Genomic DNA, 18,219 nt, shown 5'->3' on the forward strand with positions numbered 1-18,219 from the left:
TGCGGTACCACACAAATTCCTGCAGCTGCAACCTCCCGCACAGAAAAAAAGGTGGGACTCGCGGGCGGGTGCCTTTAATCCTAACGGCACGCCGCCTGCACTGGCTGCGATTTCCAAAGTAGTGCAGGGACTTCTTTCCTGCGTTTTTCACGGGACACGGCAGCGCATTTAAATAAATAGGCTTGTCGTACCCGCGCAAAAAACGCAGCCCCCCCGCGTATATATGTGAGCCTAGTCTAAGGCTTTTTTTTTGCGTGCCTTTTCTTTTTACGAAATATTGCTATATATTTATCATGTGACCACGGGAATAAAGCTTTTGGATCCTTTCGAAGGGAATCCTTGATGTTTTGATGACATTTTTTTCACTCTACGAAACGCAGTGTCGCGTTTGCGGTGCCATTCCTTGTTAACGGCAGGCCAAATGTGGAACGCAGGCGTGCAACAAACATGGGGGGGGGCGCCGATTTATATAAAAAATATAGATTTATAAAAAAAAAAATTAAAAGCTACACAAGCTACTTTTCCGCACGCAGGGTGGTCTATAAAATTAAACTGGGTGCCCTATGCGCGCCGTGTGAAAAAAAAAAAACTGGGTGCCCTATGTGCGCTGTGCGAAAAAAAAACTTGGTGCCCTATGCGCGCAGTGTGAAAAAAAATAATTGGGCGCCCAATGTGCACCGTGCGAAAAAAAAACTGGGTGCCCTATGCGTGCCATTCGGAAAAAAAACTGGGTACCCTATGCGTGCTGTGTGAAAAAAAAAACTGTGAGCCCATACCCGCCGTGCGAAAAAGAAACTGGGATCCCTATGCGTGCCGTGCAAGAAAAAAAAAAACGGGCGCCCTATGTGCGCCGTGCAGAAAAAAAAACAGGTGCCCTATGCACACGGTGCAAAAAATAAAAACGGGTGCCCTATGCGCACCGTGCGGGAAAAAAAACTGGGTGCCCTATGTGCGCCGTGTGAAAAAAAACTGGGTGTCCTATGCGCACCGTGCAAAAAAAAAAAAAAAACGGGCGCCCTATGTTCGCCGTGCAAAAAATAAATAAACAGGTGCCCTATGCGCTGTGTGAATAAAAAAAATGGCTGCCCTATGCGCGCTGTGTATAGAAAAAAAAATAAGCGCCCTATGCACGCCGTGCAAAAAAAAATGGGTGCCCTATGAGCGCCGTGCAAAATAAAAACTGGGTGCCCTATGCGCACCGTGCGAAAAAAAAAACTGGGTGCCCCAATGCACGCCGTGCGAAAAAAAATGGGTGTCCTATGAGCGCCGTGCAAAAAAAAACTGGGTGCCCTATGCACGTCCTAAAAAAAAAAAAGCGCCTTTGTAAAATGCTAAATGTGAATGGAGCCTAATGCATTCTCTTTGCACTATCTGCACTGGTCAGAGATGACTTGCATGTCTCAAGCCGCAGGAAGGGCCTCCCCCCCACCCAAGCTCCGCACATTCCCAGCAAACTTCATGCGAAGTCTGGCTGCAAAAAGATACAGCACAGCCTCGCCAACCTGATTGGCCTTCACACCCATCCGTCAAAGCGCGTCCCGGAACCGGATTGGCTAAAGCGCAACTCCGCTCAGCTCCGTCTAGACTGAGCCGCGCCCCTTTCTCTCCAACACCCGTGGCCTGATTGGCCACAGTCCCCATCCTTCACGCGCGTCCCGGAAGCGGATTGGCTAAAGCGCACGGTCTAGACTCGTCCTCCCCAGGACGGGGAGAGGAGGAGGCGGGGCTTCCGCTTTGCTTGCTGCTCCCCCTCTCCTCTCCAGCACCTCTCCCCTCCCTCCTCCCCTCCCCCTCCCGGCCGAGATCGAGCAATTGCAAAATGTGCCGAGCTCAGCAATTCTCCAGATGCACTAAAAAGAAAAGGAAATACACCCTGAGTTTTTTTTTTTTTTTTGGTGCATGAATCTTCCGCAGCACCTCACCCTTCCCTGCACCACACACAGCCATCTGCACCCCCAACCCCCACCCCAGGCATGCCCCCCCTCCCCCACCACCATGCATACAGAATACAAAAATAGAGAAAAGTGAATTGCAATCCACGTACCATGGTGCATGCAAAGTGTGCGGTACGGGGGGGCGTTACATGGCTCGGGTCGGTGGTGGCTTCATTTTTCTCACACCTTTTACAACAGTCTGCAAAGTTGGCAGCAGCCCGGAAGGAGGAGGAGAAGGCTGGGCACGGGCACTTCCTCTGGGTGGCCGGTGGGGGGCGCTCTGCTCTGCTTTGGAAGGGATTAGCATTTATTTTTGGCCGGTTGATCCGGGATGGAGGAGGGGGGGGGCACTTTGCACAAGTTGCAATCTCTCCCTTCTGTTTCCGCAATCGCTGCGATTTGCATAGTTTGCAGGGATCAGCCAATGGGAGGCCGGGGCAAGGGTTCTCCGGGGAGGGGCAGAGGCACAGGGAGGGGTGCAGTGTGCTCAGAGCTGCAGGCTGGACATTGCTTCAGTCCCTTCTCCTCTCCTAAGGCAGCCAATGACACTCCAGGTGCAGCTGGTATTCCAGATCTAGGTGGGCTCAGGCAGGATTTGGGTGGGTCAAAGTGGACCTAAAACTTTTTTTTTCCTGTGGGTTAAGGAAGGGTTAAAAATAAATGCACCCTAAGGCCATATTTGCAAGGAAGGGTTAAAAATAAATGCACCCTAAGGCCGTAATCACACCTGCGCAACGCATCACTTTTTTTTTTTTTAGCACATGCATTTACGTGAATGGGCTTCAGTGTGCATGACAAACGCACCAAAGCACCTTCGGCACTTTTTTTTTTTTTTGCAGATTAAGGATGGGTTAAAAATAAATGAACCCTAAGACCGCATTTGCAAGGAAAGGTTTAAAAATAAATGCACCCTAAGGCCGTAATCGCACCTGTGCGACACATCACTTTTTTTAGCACATGCATTTACTTGAATGGGCTTCCGTGTGCATGACAAACGCGCCAAAGTAGCTTCTGCACTTTTTTTTTTTTTGCAGGTTAAGGAAGGGTTAAAAATAAATGCACCCTAAGACCGTATTTGCAAGGAAGTGTTAAAAATACATGCACCCTAAGGCCGTAATCGCACCTGCGTAACACATCAGTTTTTTTTTTTAGCACATGCATTTACTTGAATGGGCTACCATGTGCATGACAAACGCGCCAAAGTAGCTTCTGCACCTTTTTTTTTTGCAGGTTAAGGAAGGGTTAAAAATAAATGCACCCTAAGGCCGTAATCGCACCTGCGTGACACATCAGTTTTTTTTAGCACATGCATTTACTTGAATGGGCTACCATGTGCATGACAAACGCGCCAAAGTAGCATCTGCACCTTTTTTTTTTGCAGATTAAGGAAGGGTTAAAAATAAATGCACCCTATGCCCGTATTTGCAAGGAAGAGTTAAAAATAAATGCACACTATGCCCGTATTTGCAAGGAAGGGTTTAAAAATAAATGCACCCTAAGGCCGTAATCTCACCTGCACGACGCACCACTTTTTTTTTTAGCACATGCATTTATTTGAATGGGCTTCCGTGTGCATGAAAAAACGCACCAAAGTAGCATCTGCACCTTTTCTTTACAGGTTAAGGAAGGGTTAAAAATAAATACACCCTAAGACCTCATTCGCAAAGAAGGGCTTAAAATAAATGAAATGCACCCTAAGGCTGCATTTGCACGTAAGGGCATAAAGTAAATGCACCCTAAGGCCGCATTCGCAAGGAAGGGTTTAAAAATAAATGCACCCTAAGGCCGTAATCACACCTGCGCGACACATCACTTTTTTTTTTTTTAAGCACATGCATTTACTTGAATGGGCTTCCGTGTGCATGACAAACGCGCAAAAGTAGCTTCTGCACTTTTTTTTTTTTTTTTGCAGGTTAAGGCTGGGTTCACACCGCTGCGGCTGGGAGACCCGGATGTGATTCGCACCGCACTGCAGTGCAAATCACATCCGATCTCTGTAGCGATGCGAGTTCAGCCATACAGATAGTATGGCTGAATTCGCAATCGCACCCGCCGCAAACTCGCACGGGACCCTTTTTTTGGTCCGCAGCAGAATCGGATCGCATGGGTGTTCACACCATGCGATCCGATTCCTGTCCGAGTTTGCAGATCGCACTGCGATATGCGGACTGATCTGGGGGTGTCATTAAGATTTCATTGACACTCCCAGCAGTCCGCATAGGGCAGTGTGAACTGCCGGCGGGAGGCATGCGATGCGGGAAAACGCAGTGTATTCGTGGCGTTCCCGCATCGCTACGGTGTGAACCGATGCGGGAAAATGCCACGGATTCGCGGCGTTTTCCCGCATCGCATTTTTTTGCTGCGGACCAAAAAAAGGGTCCCGTGCGAGTTTGCGGCGGGTGCGATGCGAATTCAGCCATACTATCTGTATGGCTGAACTCGCATCGCACAGAGATCGGATGTGATTTGCACTGCAGTGCGGTGCGAATCACATCCGGGTCTCCCAGCCGCAGCGGTGTGAACCCAGCCTAAGTAAGGGTTAAAAATAAATGCACTGTAAGGTCATAATCGCAACCTGCACAACGCATCACTTTTTTTAACACATGCATTTACTTGAATGGGCTGCCTAATGCTTGACAAACGCGCCAAGGTAGCATCTGCACTTTTTTTTTTGCAGGTTAAAGAAGGATTAAAATAAAGGCACCCTAAGGCCGGGTTCACACCGCTGCGATGCGGGAACGCCGCGAATCCGCTGCGTTTTCCGGCATCGCACGACTCCCGCCGGCAGTTCACACTGCCCTATGCGAACGGCTGGGAGTGTCAATGATATGTTAATGACACCCCCAGATCCGATCGCATATCGCAGTGCGATCTGCCGACTCGCACAAGAATCGGATCGCATGGTGTGAACGCCCATGCGATCCGATTCTGTTGCGGACGAAAAAAAGGGTCCCGTGCGAGTTTGCTGCGGGACCGCTGCGAGTTCAGACATACTATCTGTATGGCTGAACTCGCAGCGCTACGGAGATTGGATGTGATTTGCGGTGCGAATCACATCCGGATCTCCCCCCGCAGCAGTGTGAACCCAGCCTTAAGGCCATAATTGCGCCTACGTGACGCATTACTGTTTTTTAGCACATGCATTTAACTGTATGGGCTTTATTATGCGTGACAAAAGCGCCAAAGTAGCGTCTGCACCTTTTTTTTTTTGCAGGTGAAGGAAGGGTTCAAAATAAATGCACCCTAAGGCCGTATTTGCAAGGAAGGGTTAAAAATAAATGCAACCCTAAAACCCCATACACACTATTAGATTTTCTGCTGACTTTTGTCTTCAGATTTACCAAAACCATGTAGTGGAAGGGCCTGCCTGACTGCATACAAATTGAAACTCCTAAGGTTTGACCTCATATTACATGGTTTTGGTAAATCCGAAGGAAAAAATCAGCAGAAAATTTGCACATGCGCGACACATCACCTTTTTTTAAGCACATGCATTTACTTGAATGGGCTTTTGTAAACGCGCCAAGCAGCTTCATCACCTTTTTTGAGCCTTGCGCGGTTTTGCTATGTGCGCGTTTCACGCAACAAAAGGCAGGACCGCTACACACGTTTAGAGGGACCATAAAGGCGCAGTCACCCCTAGGCATTCTGAGAACTTGAGCAGAAATGCACGTTTCTGCCCGCGTTTTTGGAAAGGCGTGGCAAAACGCGCTTGTAGGGCCATTCGTTTTTTTTTTTTTAAATGGCCCCTTATTTTCTAATGGCACCCCAAACCTGCGCATTGCATGTTGCACGTTTATCAAGCATAGGACAGCGAGCGAATAGGCTGCCCTGTGCTGTCATGTAATAAATGCTTAAAAATAAGCATGAATAAAATGCGTCACGTCGCACAGGTGTGAATGGGGCCTGAGCCTGGGCGCACGTCATGGGTACAGCTGCCCGTTCATTTGAATGGGCTGCTGTATTTGCAAGAAACACTGCATAGAATCGCATGGTGCTAAGGGGAAAGCACGGGCGTTTTGCCGATGCATAGAGAGAATTATCAATTGATATGAATTAATTAGGAATTATTGGCACTCCATGCGTCTGCTAAAGAGCAGCGGGTTGGGAATGCACTCAATTTTGTCAGTGTTCTTGACCTGTGCAAGTGTGAACCTAGCCCAAGAATTGATGACACCTCCTGCATCTACTAAAGAACAGTGCGATTTGAACATTTGCGATTTGAACCACACAAGTGTGAACCCAGCCTTAAACTTTTTTTTTTTTTATCTGCAGATTAGCGAGGGGTTAAAAAAAAGAATAAATGCACTCATAAAGTAAAAAGAATAAAAATGTGCATGGATTACATTTTTACACTGCAAAGCATTGCAGCCGTGATCAGGCTCCTGCAGACTATCCCTCCAGCACCAGAACTGTACAGAGGTACCGGCGTTCCTTTGCAGGGCTGGAGGAAGTATCAATGGACTTGCGGGGGTGTGGGGACATCATGACAGCACTTGTGCTCCATTGAGAACTGAAGGTCCCTGTGCCTGGGTGGCATATGGGTCTTGTAGTCTTTCATTCATAGAGCTGTGTGAATGGATGAGGCAGCCATGTGGGCGGTGCCATGCGCATCAGCGCCAAATTCAAAAAGTATGTAGGCGTAGCTCCCAACTGTCCCTGATTTGGAGGGACTGTCCCTGATTTGGAGGGACTGTCCCTGATTTGGAGCAATGTCCCTCTGTCCCTCTTTTCCCCTAATTTGTCCCTCATGTTGGTCTGATCCATATAGTTATATATAAAATGCACTATATATCTTTCAAAAAGTGTTTCCCAGCGCTAAACCTTTCATCCAAATTCTAATTTCTTTGTCAATTTTAAAAGCCAATATAAAGGAATCGTAGTGGTAAAAAAAAGTCCTTGTGGATTTAAAGCGGGAGTCCGCCGGGAATCCGCGTTTTTTTTTTTTTTTTAAAGCCAGCAGCTACAAATACTGCAGCTGCTGACTTTTAAAATAGTGACACTTACCTGTCCAGCGCGCCCGCGATGTCGGCACCCGAAGCCGATCTCTCGATCGTCTCTTGGGTGCTGCCGCCGCCATCTTGGGTATGGGAATCAGGAAGTGGAGCCTTTCGGCTTCATTTCCCGGTTCCCTACTGCGCATGCGTGAGTCGCGCTGCGCAATAAGGATGGACCCGCTGCCTCTGGGATCTGTGTTTCCCAGCAGGCAGCGGGGGACTTTCGGAAAGGGGCGTAATCTACGCCCCTTTCCGCAGAGAGCTATCCCGGAAGTGGGTGCAGATACCTGTACTGTACAGGTACCTGCACCCCCCTCCCCCCTGAAAGGTGCCAATTGTGGCACCGGAGGGGGGGAGGGTTCCGATGAGCGGAAGGTCCACTTTAGGGTGGACCTCCGCTTTAATTAACTTTTTTGGGGGTTAATTCTCCTTTAAGGGGGTGTGGCAGGGGGGCGTGTCCTATGCCTACATGTGTTTGCTGGTAGGTGTCCCTCATTCCCATCTCAAAATGTCGGGAGGTGTGTGTAGGGTAAAAGCACGCCGTGATTGAGAGGAGGGCGGTGGGGTTGAAGGTGGGAGACTGCAAAAAGGCACGGGCACCATGATACAATGTAACATAGCTGGACTTTAAAATCCCTGTGATGGTCTTAGTGGTCCTGTTAGGGAGAGTAATGCCCCGTACACACGGCCGTAAATTTAGACGGAAATGGTCCGATCGGATTATGTTGTCGGAAAATCCGATCGTGTGTGGGCTCTTTTTTTCCGTCGGAAATTCAGATGGAAAAAGTTTGAGAGCAGGCTCTAAAATTTTCCGACAACAAAATACGATCAGGCAAAGTAGATTGTTGATCCAGAAAATATATAATGGTCTTAGGGCAGCCTTTTTGGGACAATTGAACAGCATTAGTAAAAAATAAAAATAAAAAATAAAAAGACAGGGTCTTAAAGCGGAACTTCAATCATTTTTTCATCTTTCCATCTATTAAATCTTCTGCCATTGTTATTGTTGTTTTAACTTTGGATAGTAAAACATTTTTTTTTTCTGCCAGTAAATCCCTTATAAAGCCCACTTCCTGTTTCTTGTCTGGTCATTAGCCTAGGTTTATGACATCATACACAGCTCTCTCACTCTCCTGAGAGTTTTGCCAGGAAGGGAGGGGGGTGAGTCATAAGAGGGCCAGTGAGAGCTGCAGAGCTGGAGGCGTGCCTCTGTGTGCCTACGTAAATCCAGGAAGCTTCAGCTGCCCACAGTTAAAATGGCGGCAGCCAGACTCAGTGGAGGGAGATTTCTGCAGCATGTTTGGCAAGTACAGAATCGCAGTATATATAAAATAATATGCAAAGTGGTTGAAGGGAAGCTTCAGAATGGCAAAGATGTTTTTATTACAAATTATGTGAGCGGACTGCGGTTTCTCTTTAAAGGACAAGTATATCTAAAGCCAAAACTTTTTTTTGTTCATTTTGGATAGAGTCGGGGAGGGTGAAAACCTTTGGCAGTTTTTTTTGCCATCTGCCTCTCAGCCCCCAAAACTGGGACACAGACATCAATACAAACCTGACAGCTGTTTCGTTGTTCCAATTCACCACCAATCTACCTAAATGAAAAAAAAAAAGTAATTTTTAACATATAGAGATATATGTGTATATATATATATGTATATATATATATATATATATATATATCTATATATATATATATGTATGTATATATATATATATATATATATATCTATATATGTAAAAAAAAAATTCATTTAGATAGATTGGTGGTGAATTGGAACAACGAAACAGCTGTCAGATTTATATATATATATATATATATATATATATATATATATATATCTATATCTATATCTATATATCTATCTATATATATATATCTATATATATATATCTATATATATCTATATATCTATATATATATATATATATATATATATATATATATATATATATAAAACCCCAGCTTCTCAAATCCAATACCATCGCCCCCCCATAAGTGCCTACATACCTCCTCGGGCGGTGGTCACCTCCTGTGCTGTCCATTCTGCAAAGTGAGCTTGTTACTTTTATTCGGCATTGGGAAAATACAGCTGTGGCAATCAGGTCTCATTCACGTGGGGTGGGGCAAAAAAAGGTGGTTGAGCCAGTGGTTTTACCTCCTTCTGACCGCCCACCTAAAGCCCCTTTCACACGGGCACATCCATCTTGCAGATTCCGCTCGCTCAGCGGGAAGATCGCTCCACTGATCCCCACTGAGCAGGAGGATGACAGGTCTCTGTCCACTCACTGTGCAGAGCGGACACAGTCCCGCTCTCCTCTATGGGGAAATCGGATGGAAAATAAGACCACCATCCGTCTGGCTTTTGCGTGGATCATATCGGATTGGCGGCGGGTGTCAGCAGACATCCGCAGCTCCATAGAGGAGACTGGAAAGTTCAGTGAGGTCCGCCTGAAAAACGGACAGGCAGACCTGATCGGAAAACCCGCGTGAAAAGTTCCCTAATTCCGCGTACACACGATCGGAAATTCGGCCAGCACAAGACTGATGAGAGCTTTTGGTTCGGAAAATGCGATCGTGTATATGCTCCATCGGACTTTTGCTGGCTGGATTTCGGCCAGTAAAAGATTGAGAGCATGTTCTTAATTTTTCGGTCTGAAAAAGTTCCTATCCGAAAATGCGTTCGTGTGTATGCAATTCCGACGCACAAAAACTCAGGCATGCTCAGATTCAACTACGAGACGGAAGCTATTGGCTACCGGCTATTGAACTCCCTTTCTCTAGTCCCGTCGTACGTGTTGTACGTCACCGCGTTCTTGGAGGTCGGAATTTGGTGTGACCTTGTGTATGCAAGACAGCTTGAGCGAAATCCCATCGGAATTGCGTTGGGGAAAACCATCTGAGCTTTTTCCTACCAAAATTCAGATCGTGTGTATGCGGCATAAAAGTTAAAGCGATTGTAAATCTCAGACATGAAATATGAACAGAGCATATCCCTTTATAGTGTGTCGCAAATTAAAAGCACAAAGTGCGGCTTCATTCTTTTCCAGTTTCCCCCGGGTGGAAGTGAGCAGGGATGGCTGCCATCAAGCCAGATGGTGTCCAGAGAGGACTCATCAGAGAAATCATCAAACGCTTCGAGCAGAAGGGCTTCCAGTTGGTGGCTATGAAGTTTCAGCAAGTCAGTAAATGCCCCGTACACGCGATTGGACTTTCTGACAACAAAACCGTGGATGTTTGTTCGAAGGATGTTGGCTCCAACTTGTCTTGCATACACACGGCCACACAAATGTTGGCCAACAATTAGGAACGTAGTGACGTACAAGATGTACGGCGAGCCGATAAAAAGGAGGTTCAGTAGTCATGTGATATCTCCATTACGAATGCTAGTTTTACAAGACCGTGTGCTTCCGGCTCCAACTTGATTCCGAGCATGCGTGAACTTTTCTGCGACGGACTTCTGTACACATGATCGGAAAGTCCGACAACAAAGTTTTTTGGCGGAAAATTTGAGAACTTGCTAGCCAACATTTGTTGGAGGAAAGTCTGACAAATGTTTTATGGAGCATACACACGGTCGGACTTTCAGCCAACAAGCTCACATCCAACATTTCCCGTCGGAAAATCTCACCATGTCTACGCGGCATCAAGGGCACCTTCAATGGCACTACATTGACCTGAAGGACTGTTCCTTCTACAATGCACTGGTGGACTATATGAACTCTGGCCCTGTGGTTGCCATGGTCAGGCCGGGTTTTAATGTGGTGAAAACTGACTGTGTCATGCTGGGAGAGACCAACCCAGTTGACTCCAAACCCGGGTTCCTTGTACAATGCACTGGTGGACTACATGAACTCTGGCCCTGTGGTTGCCATGGTCAGGCCGGGTTTGAATGTGGTGAAAATTGGCCGTGTTATGCTGGGAGAGGCCAACCCAGTTGACTCCAAACTCGGGTTCCTTGTACAATGCACTGGTGGACTACATGAACTCTGGCCCCGTGGTTGCCATGGTCAGGCCGGGTTTGAATGTGGTGAAGACTGGCCGTGTCATGCTGGGAGAGACCAACCCAGTTGACTCCAAACCCGGGTTCTTTGTACAATGCACTGGTGGACTACATGAACTCTGGCCCCGTGGTTGCCATGGTCAGGCCAGGTTTGAATGTGGTGAAGACTAGCCATGTCATGCTGGGAGAGACCAACACAGTTGACTCCAAACCCGGTACCATCAGGGGAGACTTCTGCATACAGGTTGGAAGGCACATTTGTCCCGGCAGTGACTCCATGGAAAGTGTTGAGAAAGCAAATTCCTTGTGGTTCAAAGAAGATGAACTGGTTTAAGATGAACTGGTTTAATACAACTTTGCCTATCAATGGCTGTACGAGAACTGAGCTGCCCTCTGCTGGTTACCCAGTTGTCTGCTAACTGCTCCTCAAAGTATTAATAACCAGCAATTGCCTCTCTACCTTCTCATGTTCTGGTAGTTCAGAGTGACATCACAGCACTCGTATTCCAATAAATCCCTAAAACTTAAAAAAAAGCAAGAAGTGTAATTTCTCTCTGCTGCTTCGTTCCTCTGCTATCAGCATGAATCACTTCTGACAAATTTTCCTGACATCAAGAGAAAATTGGTGACAGGGAGGGATTTCCAGCTGATTGACAGCCTTGGCTCTGTTTTTGTGTGCTGCGTGTAGTCAAGGGGGGGGGGGGGCGGGTTCTATTCCCTCCAATCAGCTCTCCTCACTGAGATCTCTGACCCCTTTTTTTCTGAAATCTCAGACAAACTGTATACATTTTGGACTTTGAGCAGACGTGGAGGAGAGAACACTGCAGATAAACAGGTACAAATTATGTAGAAGTATTTGCTCAATCTCCTTGTATCACCTGAGGCCAGTCACTTAACTGGTTATAGGTAAGGGTTTACAACCACTTTAATATAGGTGTGCGCAGCCTATTGCATTAGGATGTGCACCTCAAAGCTCAAATGCATACATGTGTATATATACTGACGGTGTCAGTCGGGCAGAGATTGGTGTCAATAGGAAAGTGGATGGTGTCAGTAGTTTTTATTTTTATTATTTTTTTACAATATTTTTAGGAGCCCCGTTAGGGAGCTTTGATGAAATATCTGGGGTTTAAACAGGAGGAACCTGCACAGTAATTAGGGTGTGCTCAGGCACACCTGGCACACCCTGTGCGCACGCCTATGCAATTAAATGGTCTGGCGTCTTACACATGCTATGGCCACAACACTTTGCTTCACAACTACAGCAAAATTGCTATCCCCTGCCACGTTCAGCGGGCGGTAGTGTCGCCAAAAGTGACCCATTCAGGTGAAAAGCAGGTGAAAAACATTTAACTCCTTACTTACTCCTAACTTAATTCCCGACTAAATGACGGCTGGGCGGCGCAGCTCTTGTTCTGGGTGGACGTTATGTGACGGCCCTCCAGAACGACCGGCCGCGGCGATCGGTGGTGAGGTGTGTCAGCCTGACACACCGCTACACCAATATCAGTAAAGAGCATCTGACGGAGGCTCTTTATCACGTCATCAGCCGTGTCCAATCACGGCTGATCACGATGTAAACAGAGATGTTTTTCCTCACTCGAGAAGACGTGAGTAGGTGAGAGCTGATCGGCTGCTATCCTGATGGGGGGGATGGTCTGTGCTGATTATTTATCAGTTCAGCCTTTCCTTGGATGCCCATCCAGGACCACCAGGATGCCACCAGGACCATCAGGGATGCCACCATAGACCACCAGGGAAATGTAAATCAGTGCCCAGGCAGATGCCAATCAGTGCTCATCCCCAATGCCTGCCAATGCCATCAGTGATGCCTATCAGTGCCATCTATCAGTGCTCCATATCAGTGCCACGTATCAGTGCCCAGCAGTGCCGCCTATCCGTGCCACCCATAAGTACCCATCAGTGATGCCTTTCAGTGCCCATCAGTGTCGCCTATCAGTGCCTACCAGTACCACCCATGACTGCCCATCAGTGGTGCCTATCAATGCCCATCAGTGCTGCATATCAGTGCAACCCATCAGTGCCGCCTACCAGTGCCCATCAGTGCCGCCTATCCACGCCACCTCATTGGTGCCACCTTATCAGTGCCCGTCAGTGCCGCCTTATCAGTGCCCATCAGTGAAAGAGAAAACGTACTTATTTACAAAATTTTATAACAGAAACAAAAGAAAATCTTTTTTTTAAAAAAATTTTTAAGTCATTTTTAATTTGTTTAACCTCCCTGGCGGTATGATTATTTCGGATTTTAGGTGCTGAAAGCGGTACAATTATTTTGCATGAAAATTTGGCGTTTTACATTGTAGTCCTGTAATTCTTAGGAATAACTCATTTAAATCTGTCCAAACCAGAGTCTAGCAGACATCCCGGGTATGATAAAGTTTGAAAAATGAAATCATAAATTATAATATAATAAATAACTATAAATAATTATACCAAATAATAATATAACAATAATAAAAATTATTCAATAATGTAATCAAATCAAAAACACTGAAATTTGCTCAGTTGCAGAATTGTCACATTGTTACTTTTCAATATTTGATGACGGATCTCCCCACAAATCGCTATCGCTCAATTCTGCGAGTGATTACAATTTATTATCGCTGTTTTCTAGCTGGTCTTAAATAATTTTTGATGTAAAGGGACAGTTTTGGTTGCTATGGACAATCTCCAGTTTCCAGGCATAAAGAACAGTTTTTATTATATAAAACTACATGCAGGACACTGGGCAGAACACTAGGGACAAAGGGGATGTGAAATTATTATATACGGCAATGTAATCTGTAAGATTACATTATACTGTATGTAATGCGTGTGTTTCACTTTTTGAATTTGGTGCCGATCTCCGTCCCCGTGCGTCGCAACGCTCGCAGGGAACGGAGATCGGCTCCGTGATGAATCGAGCGGAGGACGAGCCGCTCGTACAGCGCGGGACATCGCTGGATCCAGGGGAGAAGGTAAGTAAACATCCTCCTGCATACAGCGGTGCGGTCCCGAGTCTGGCTCAGGGTTACCGCTTTTGGTATAAAACTTCCACCCCGAGCCAGACTCGGGAACACCGCTAGGGGAGTTAACAAAAAATAAAAAACTGCAGAGGTGATCAAATACCACCAAAAGAAAGCTCTATTTGTGGGAACAAAATTTTAAAAATTCTGTTTGGGTACAGTGTAGCATGACCGCGCAATGGTCATTTAAACAGCGACAGCACAGAAAGCTGAAAATTGGCTTAGGCACCAAGGGGGTGTAAGTGCCCGGCATTGAAGTAGTTAAATAGAAAATCCCCAACATTCAGGTATTAAAAAAGCCCAAAAAAAACCCAGGTATTCGGGAGGTGTCAGGACCGATTCCTGAATGCCCGGCAGCCGCTGCTCTACCAAGTCACTGTAAATCAATTTTCAGAGGGGTGGCAGGGGTTGCTGCTGATGTGAACAAGCCCAAAGGGACATATTTAAAAAGCAGCAAATTTAGCATTCACCGAACATTAACTGCAGGCACGGCCGTCTTTAATATTGATTGGACCCTGGGCAAAAACATCCTTCTATTTGCAGGCAGCACAGGCTCAAGGGGCAGCTGCTTCGGGCCCCACAATAATGGCTGGGCCTGGGGCAGCTGCCCCTTTTGCCCTATTTTAAAAGATGGCCCTGACTGCAGGTGAATCCTCCATGTGCTTTAAATGACAGTGATTGATTCACCGCCAAAGAATGTTTGGTGAAAGTCACATTCACTGCTTTATAAATAAGCCCCAGGTCACAGATAGATGACCCCTAAAATGGCATTAGTGCTTACCGTAAAATTAATACTATTTATTTTTTATTTTTTGCGGTGAAATCTCCGTGCCAAAATTTCCTGCCGACTTCCGTCATCGAAAAAAAACAAATGGACCTCCTTCTTATCCCGTTAGAAGGACCTCGGGGCCCACGTAACGCCAACTGAGAACCAACGCAGAGTGTTACTGCATTGCTTCTTTCCAGCTATAAAAATAGTGATATTTTCCATAGTAACTTCATGTTTGTTTTTATTTTATTACAAGAAATATGGAGGAATTTGGTTGCGATGGCAGCAGAACATTACATTCTTCTTAACAAGCACCATTTGGTTTTAATGGTTTGTGCTTTGTTATTTGTATCACTTTTTGCTGTTGCTGAGTATTGAAGGTGTCTGTAGAGGAAGGAAGCCGTGTGATGTGCAGATGGCAGTCTACCTTCTTCCTCTTTAATAGAAGCATTATTGGGGCGCACAATTTGTGTTTTGCCAAAGATTGTGAGCAATAACATCAGGGCTTCTTTCCCATTAAAAAACCCATTAAAAATGTGCTTTATAAACCGCAACGTGTTCTGCATTTGAAGTCCCAGCATTACATTAAAGGGGGACTCCGGAATCTATAGGATGTAATCTGAAGATGGCAGCAAACTCAGTTTTTTGTTCTGATTTAATCATTTGGGATAGTGTTGGTATAGGTCAAGTTTAATGAGGAGAGACAATCCGCACTGAGCGCAAGTTGGTGGTAAAGATGGCGTAGCAATGCTGGGAAAACATTGCACTACAACTGCTGTGTCATTGATTGACTGGAGGAGCAGTCATGGCAGATGAAGAATCGGCAATCATGCCATGGGGAGATAATGTTCTGTATTGTAGAAAAGAGAGCTGGTCAGTTTTGTAGGCCTACACGGGGCTTGTGGCATTCAGTCGTCACCTAACCAGCAACCCAATTCCACATGGCATCCTAACCCAACCAGAAACCCATTTTGTTGATGACGTCTAACAACAGTGATTTGTCATTTTCAGACTGCTGTCCCTCACAAGAAGCAGCCATGAGACAGAGACTGCCAAGCTACAGAGAGACCGCTGTGTTACAGAGAGACTGCTATGTTACAGAAGGCCTGCTGAGCTACAGAGAGACTGCTGAGTTGCAGAGGGACTGCTGTGTTACAGAGAGACTGCAGAGTTGCAGAGGGACTGCTGTGTTACAGAGAGACTGCAGAGTTGCAGAGGGACTGCTGTGTTACAGAGAGACTGCAGAGTTGCAGAGGGACTGCTGAGCTGCAGAGAGACTGCTATGTTACAGAGAGACTGCAGAGTTGCAGAGAGACTTCTATGTTGCAGAGAGACTGCAGAGTTTCAGAGAGACTGCTATGTTACAGAGAGACTACTATGTTACAGAAGGCCTTCTGAGCTACAGAGAGAATGCTGTGTTACAGAGGGACTGCTGAGTTGCAGAGAGACTGCTGTGCTACAGAGGGACTGCTGAGCTACAGGGAGACTGCTGAGCTACAGAGAGACTGCTGAGTTGCAGATAGACTGCTGTGTTACAGAAGGCCTGCTGTGCTACAGAGAGACTGCTGAGTTGCAGAAGGCCTGCTGAGCTACAGAGAGACTGTGGTGCTACAGAGGGACTGCTGAGCTACAAAGAAACTGCTGTGTTATAGAGGGACTGCTGAGCTGCATAGAGACTGCTGAGCTACAGAGAGACTTCTGTCTTACAGAAGGCCTGCTCAGCTACAGAGAGACTGCTGAGTTACAGAAGGACTGCTGAGCTACAGAGAGACTGCTGTGTTAGAGAGGGACTGCTGAACTACAGATTGACTGCAGAGTTGCAGAGAGACTGCAGAGTTGCAGAGAGACTGCTATGTTACAGAAAGACTACTATGTTACAGAGGGCCTTCTGAGCTACAGAGAGAATGCTGTGTTACAGAGGGACTGCTGAGTTGCAGAGAGACTGCTGTGCTACAGAGGGACTGCTGAGCTACAGGGAGACTGCTGAGCTACAGAGAGACTGCTGAGTTGCAGATAGACTGCTGTGTTACAGAAGGCCTGCTGTGCTACAGAGAGACTGCTGAGTTGCAGAAGGCCTGCTGAGCTACAGAGAGACTGTGGTGCTACAGAGGGACTGCTGAGCTACAAAGAAACTGCTGTGTTATAGAGGGACTGCTGAGCTGCATAGAGACTGCTGAGCTACAGAGAGACTGCTGTCTTACAGAAGGCCTGCTCAGCTACAGAGAGACTGCTGAGTTACAGGACTGCTGAGCTACAGAGAGACTGCTGTGTTAGAGAGGGACTGCTGAACTACAGATTGACTGCAGAGTTGCAGAGAGACTGCTGTGTTACAGAGAGACTGCTGAACTATTGAGAGACCACTATGTTACAGAGGGACTGCCAAACTACAGAGAGACTGCTGTGTTACAGAGAGACTGCTGAGGTACAGAAAGACTGCTGTGTTACAGAGGACCTGCTGAGCTACAGAGAGACTGCTGTGTTACAGAGGACCTGCTGAGCTACAGAGAGACTGCTGTGTTACAGAGAGACTGCTGAGGTACAGAAAGACTGCTGTGTTACAGAGGACCTGCTGAGCTACAGAGAGACTGCTGTGTTACAGAGGACCTGCTGAGCTACAGAGAGACTGCTGTGTTACAGTGAGACTGCTGAGCTACAGAGAGACTGCTGTGTTACAGATTTTTTTTCTTTTCAACCAGTGTATTGAACAAACAAAATGATTTGAAACGTGATTTGTGGGGATTTATGTTAGGTGGTGGGGGAAGGGGGAAAAGGATTTGTGCTAGAAGAGGTGATATGGTAGCTACGATTTGTGCTAGGAGGGGACATTTTTATGGGAGGTGCTAGGAAAGGTGAATTGTGGGGATTTGTGCTGGGTGGGGGGGGGGGATAGGGGAAAAAGATTTGTGCTAGAAGAGGTGATACAATAGAGGGTATTTGTGCAAGGAGGGGTGATTGGAGGGTATTTGTGCTGGTAGGGGGGATTTGAGGGTATTTGTGCTAGTAGGGGTGATTGGAGGGTATTTGTGCTAGGAGGGGTGATTGGAGGGTATTTGTGCTGGTAGGAGGGATTGGAGGGTATTTGTGCTAGTAGGGGTGATTGGAGGGTGTTTGTGCTAGTAGGGGTGATTGGAGGGTATTTGTGCTAGGAGGGGTGATTGGAGGGTATTTGTACTAGTAGGGGTGATTGGAGGGTATTTGTACTAGTAGGGGTGATTGGAGGGTATTTGTACTAGTAGGGGTGATTGGAGGGTATTTGTACTAGTAGGGGTGATTGGAGGGTATTTGTGCTAGGAGGGGTGATTGGAGGGTATTTGTGCTAGGAGGGGTGATTGGTGGGTATTTGTACTAGTAGGGGTGATTGGAAGGTATTTGTGCTACTAGGGGTGATTGGAGGGTATTTGTGCTAGTAGGGGTGATTGGAAGGTATTTGTGCTAGTAGGGGTGATTGGAGGGTATCTGTGCTAGTAGGGGTGATTGGAGGGTATTTGT

General features: G+C 46.6%; 2 protein-coding genes across 4 annotated transcripts in view; one reads left to right on the forward strand and one right to left on the reverse strand.

Annotated features, from left to right (window-relative positions):
- NFIA (nuclear factor I A) overlaps positions 1-18,219 on the reverse strand; it is a 715,521-nt gene that overhangs the window by 484,010 nt on the left and 213,292 nt on the right. The window contains exon 1 of one of the 3 annotated variants that reach the window (XM_077450590.1): positions 2,045-2,244. The exons of the other annotated variants lie outside the window; for them this stretch is intronic. Within the exon in view, the coding sequence (XP_077306716.1) occupies positions 2,045-2,047 (3 nt within the window). The 5' untranslated portion in view covers positions 2,048-2,244. Of the gene's footprint in view, positions 1-2,044; positions 2,245-18,219 lie in introns of those variants that run through there. 3 annotated transcript variants of the gene reach the window in all.
- On the forward strand, positions 10,009-11,269 carry LOC143926782 (nucleoside diphosphate kinase B-like). The gene is made up of 3 exons (XM_077450829.1): positions 10,009-10,117; positions 10,584-10,685; positions 11,085-11,269. The coding sequence occupies exons 1-3, from the start codon at positions 10,009-10,011 to the stop codon at positions 11,267-11,269; spliced, it is 396 nt and encodes a 131-aa protein (XP_077306955.1).

Source organism: Lithobates pipiens, unplaced genomic scaffold (genome assembly GCF_037356315.1).
Source record: "Lithobates pipiens isolate NorthernLeopardFrog02 unplaced genomic scaffold, aLitPip1_a1.2 Scaffold_23, whole genome shotgun sequence".
NCBI lineage: Eukaryota > Metazoa > Chordata > Amphibia > Anura > Ranidae > Lithobates > Lithobates pipiens.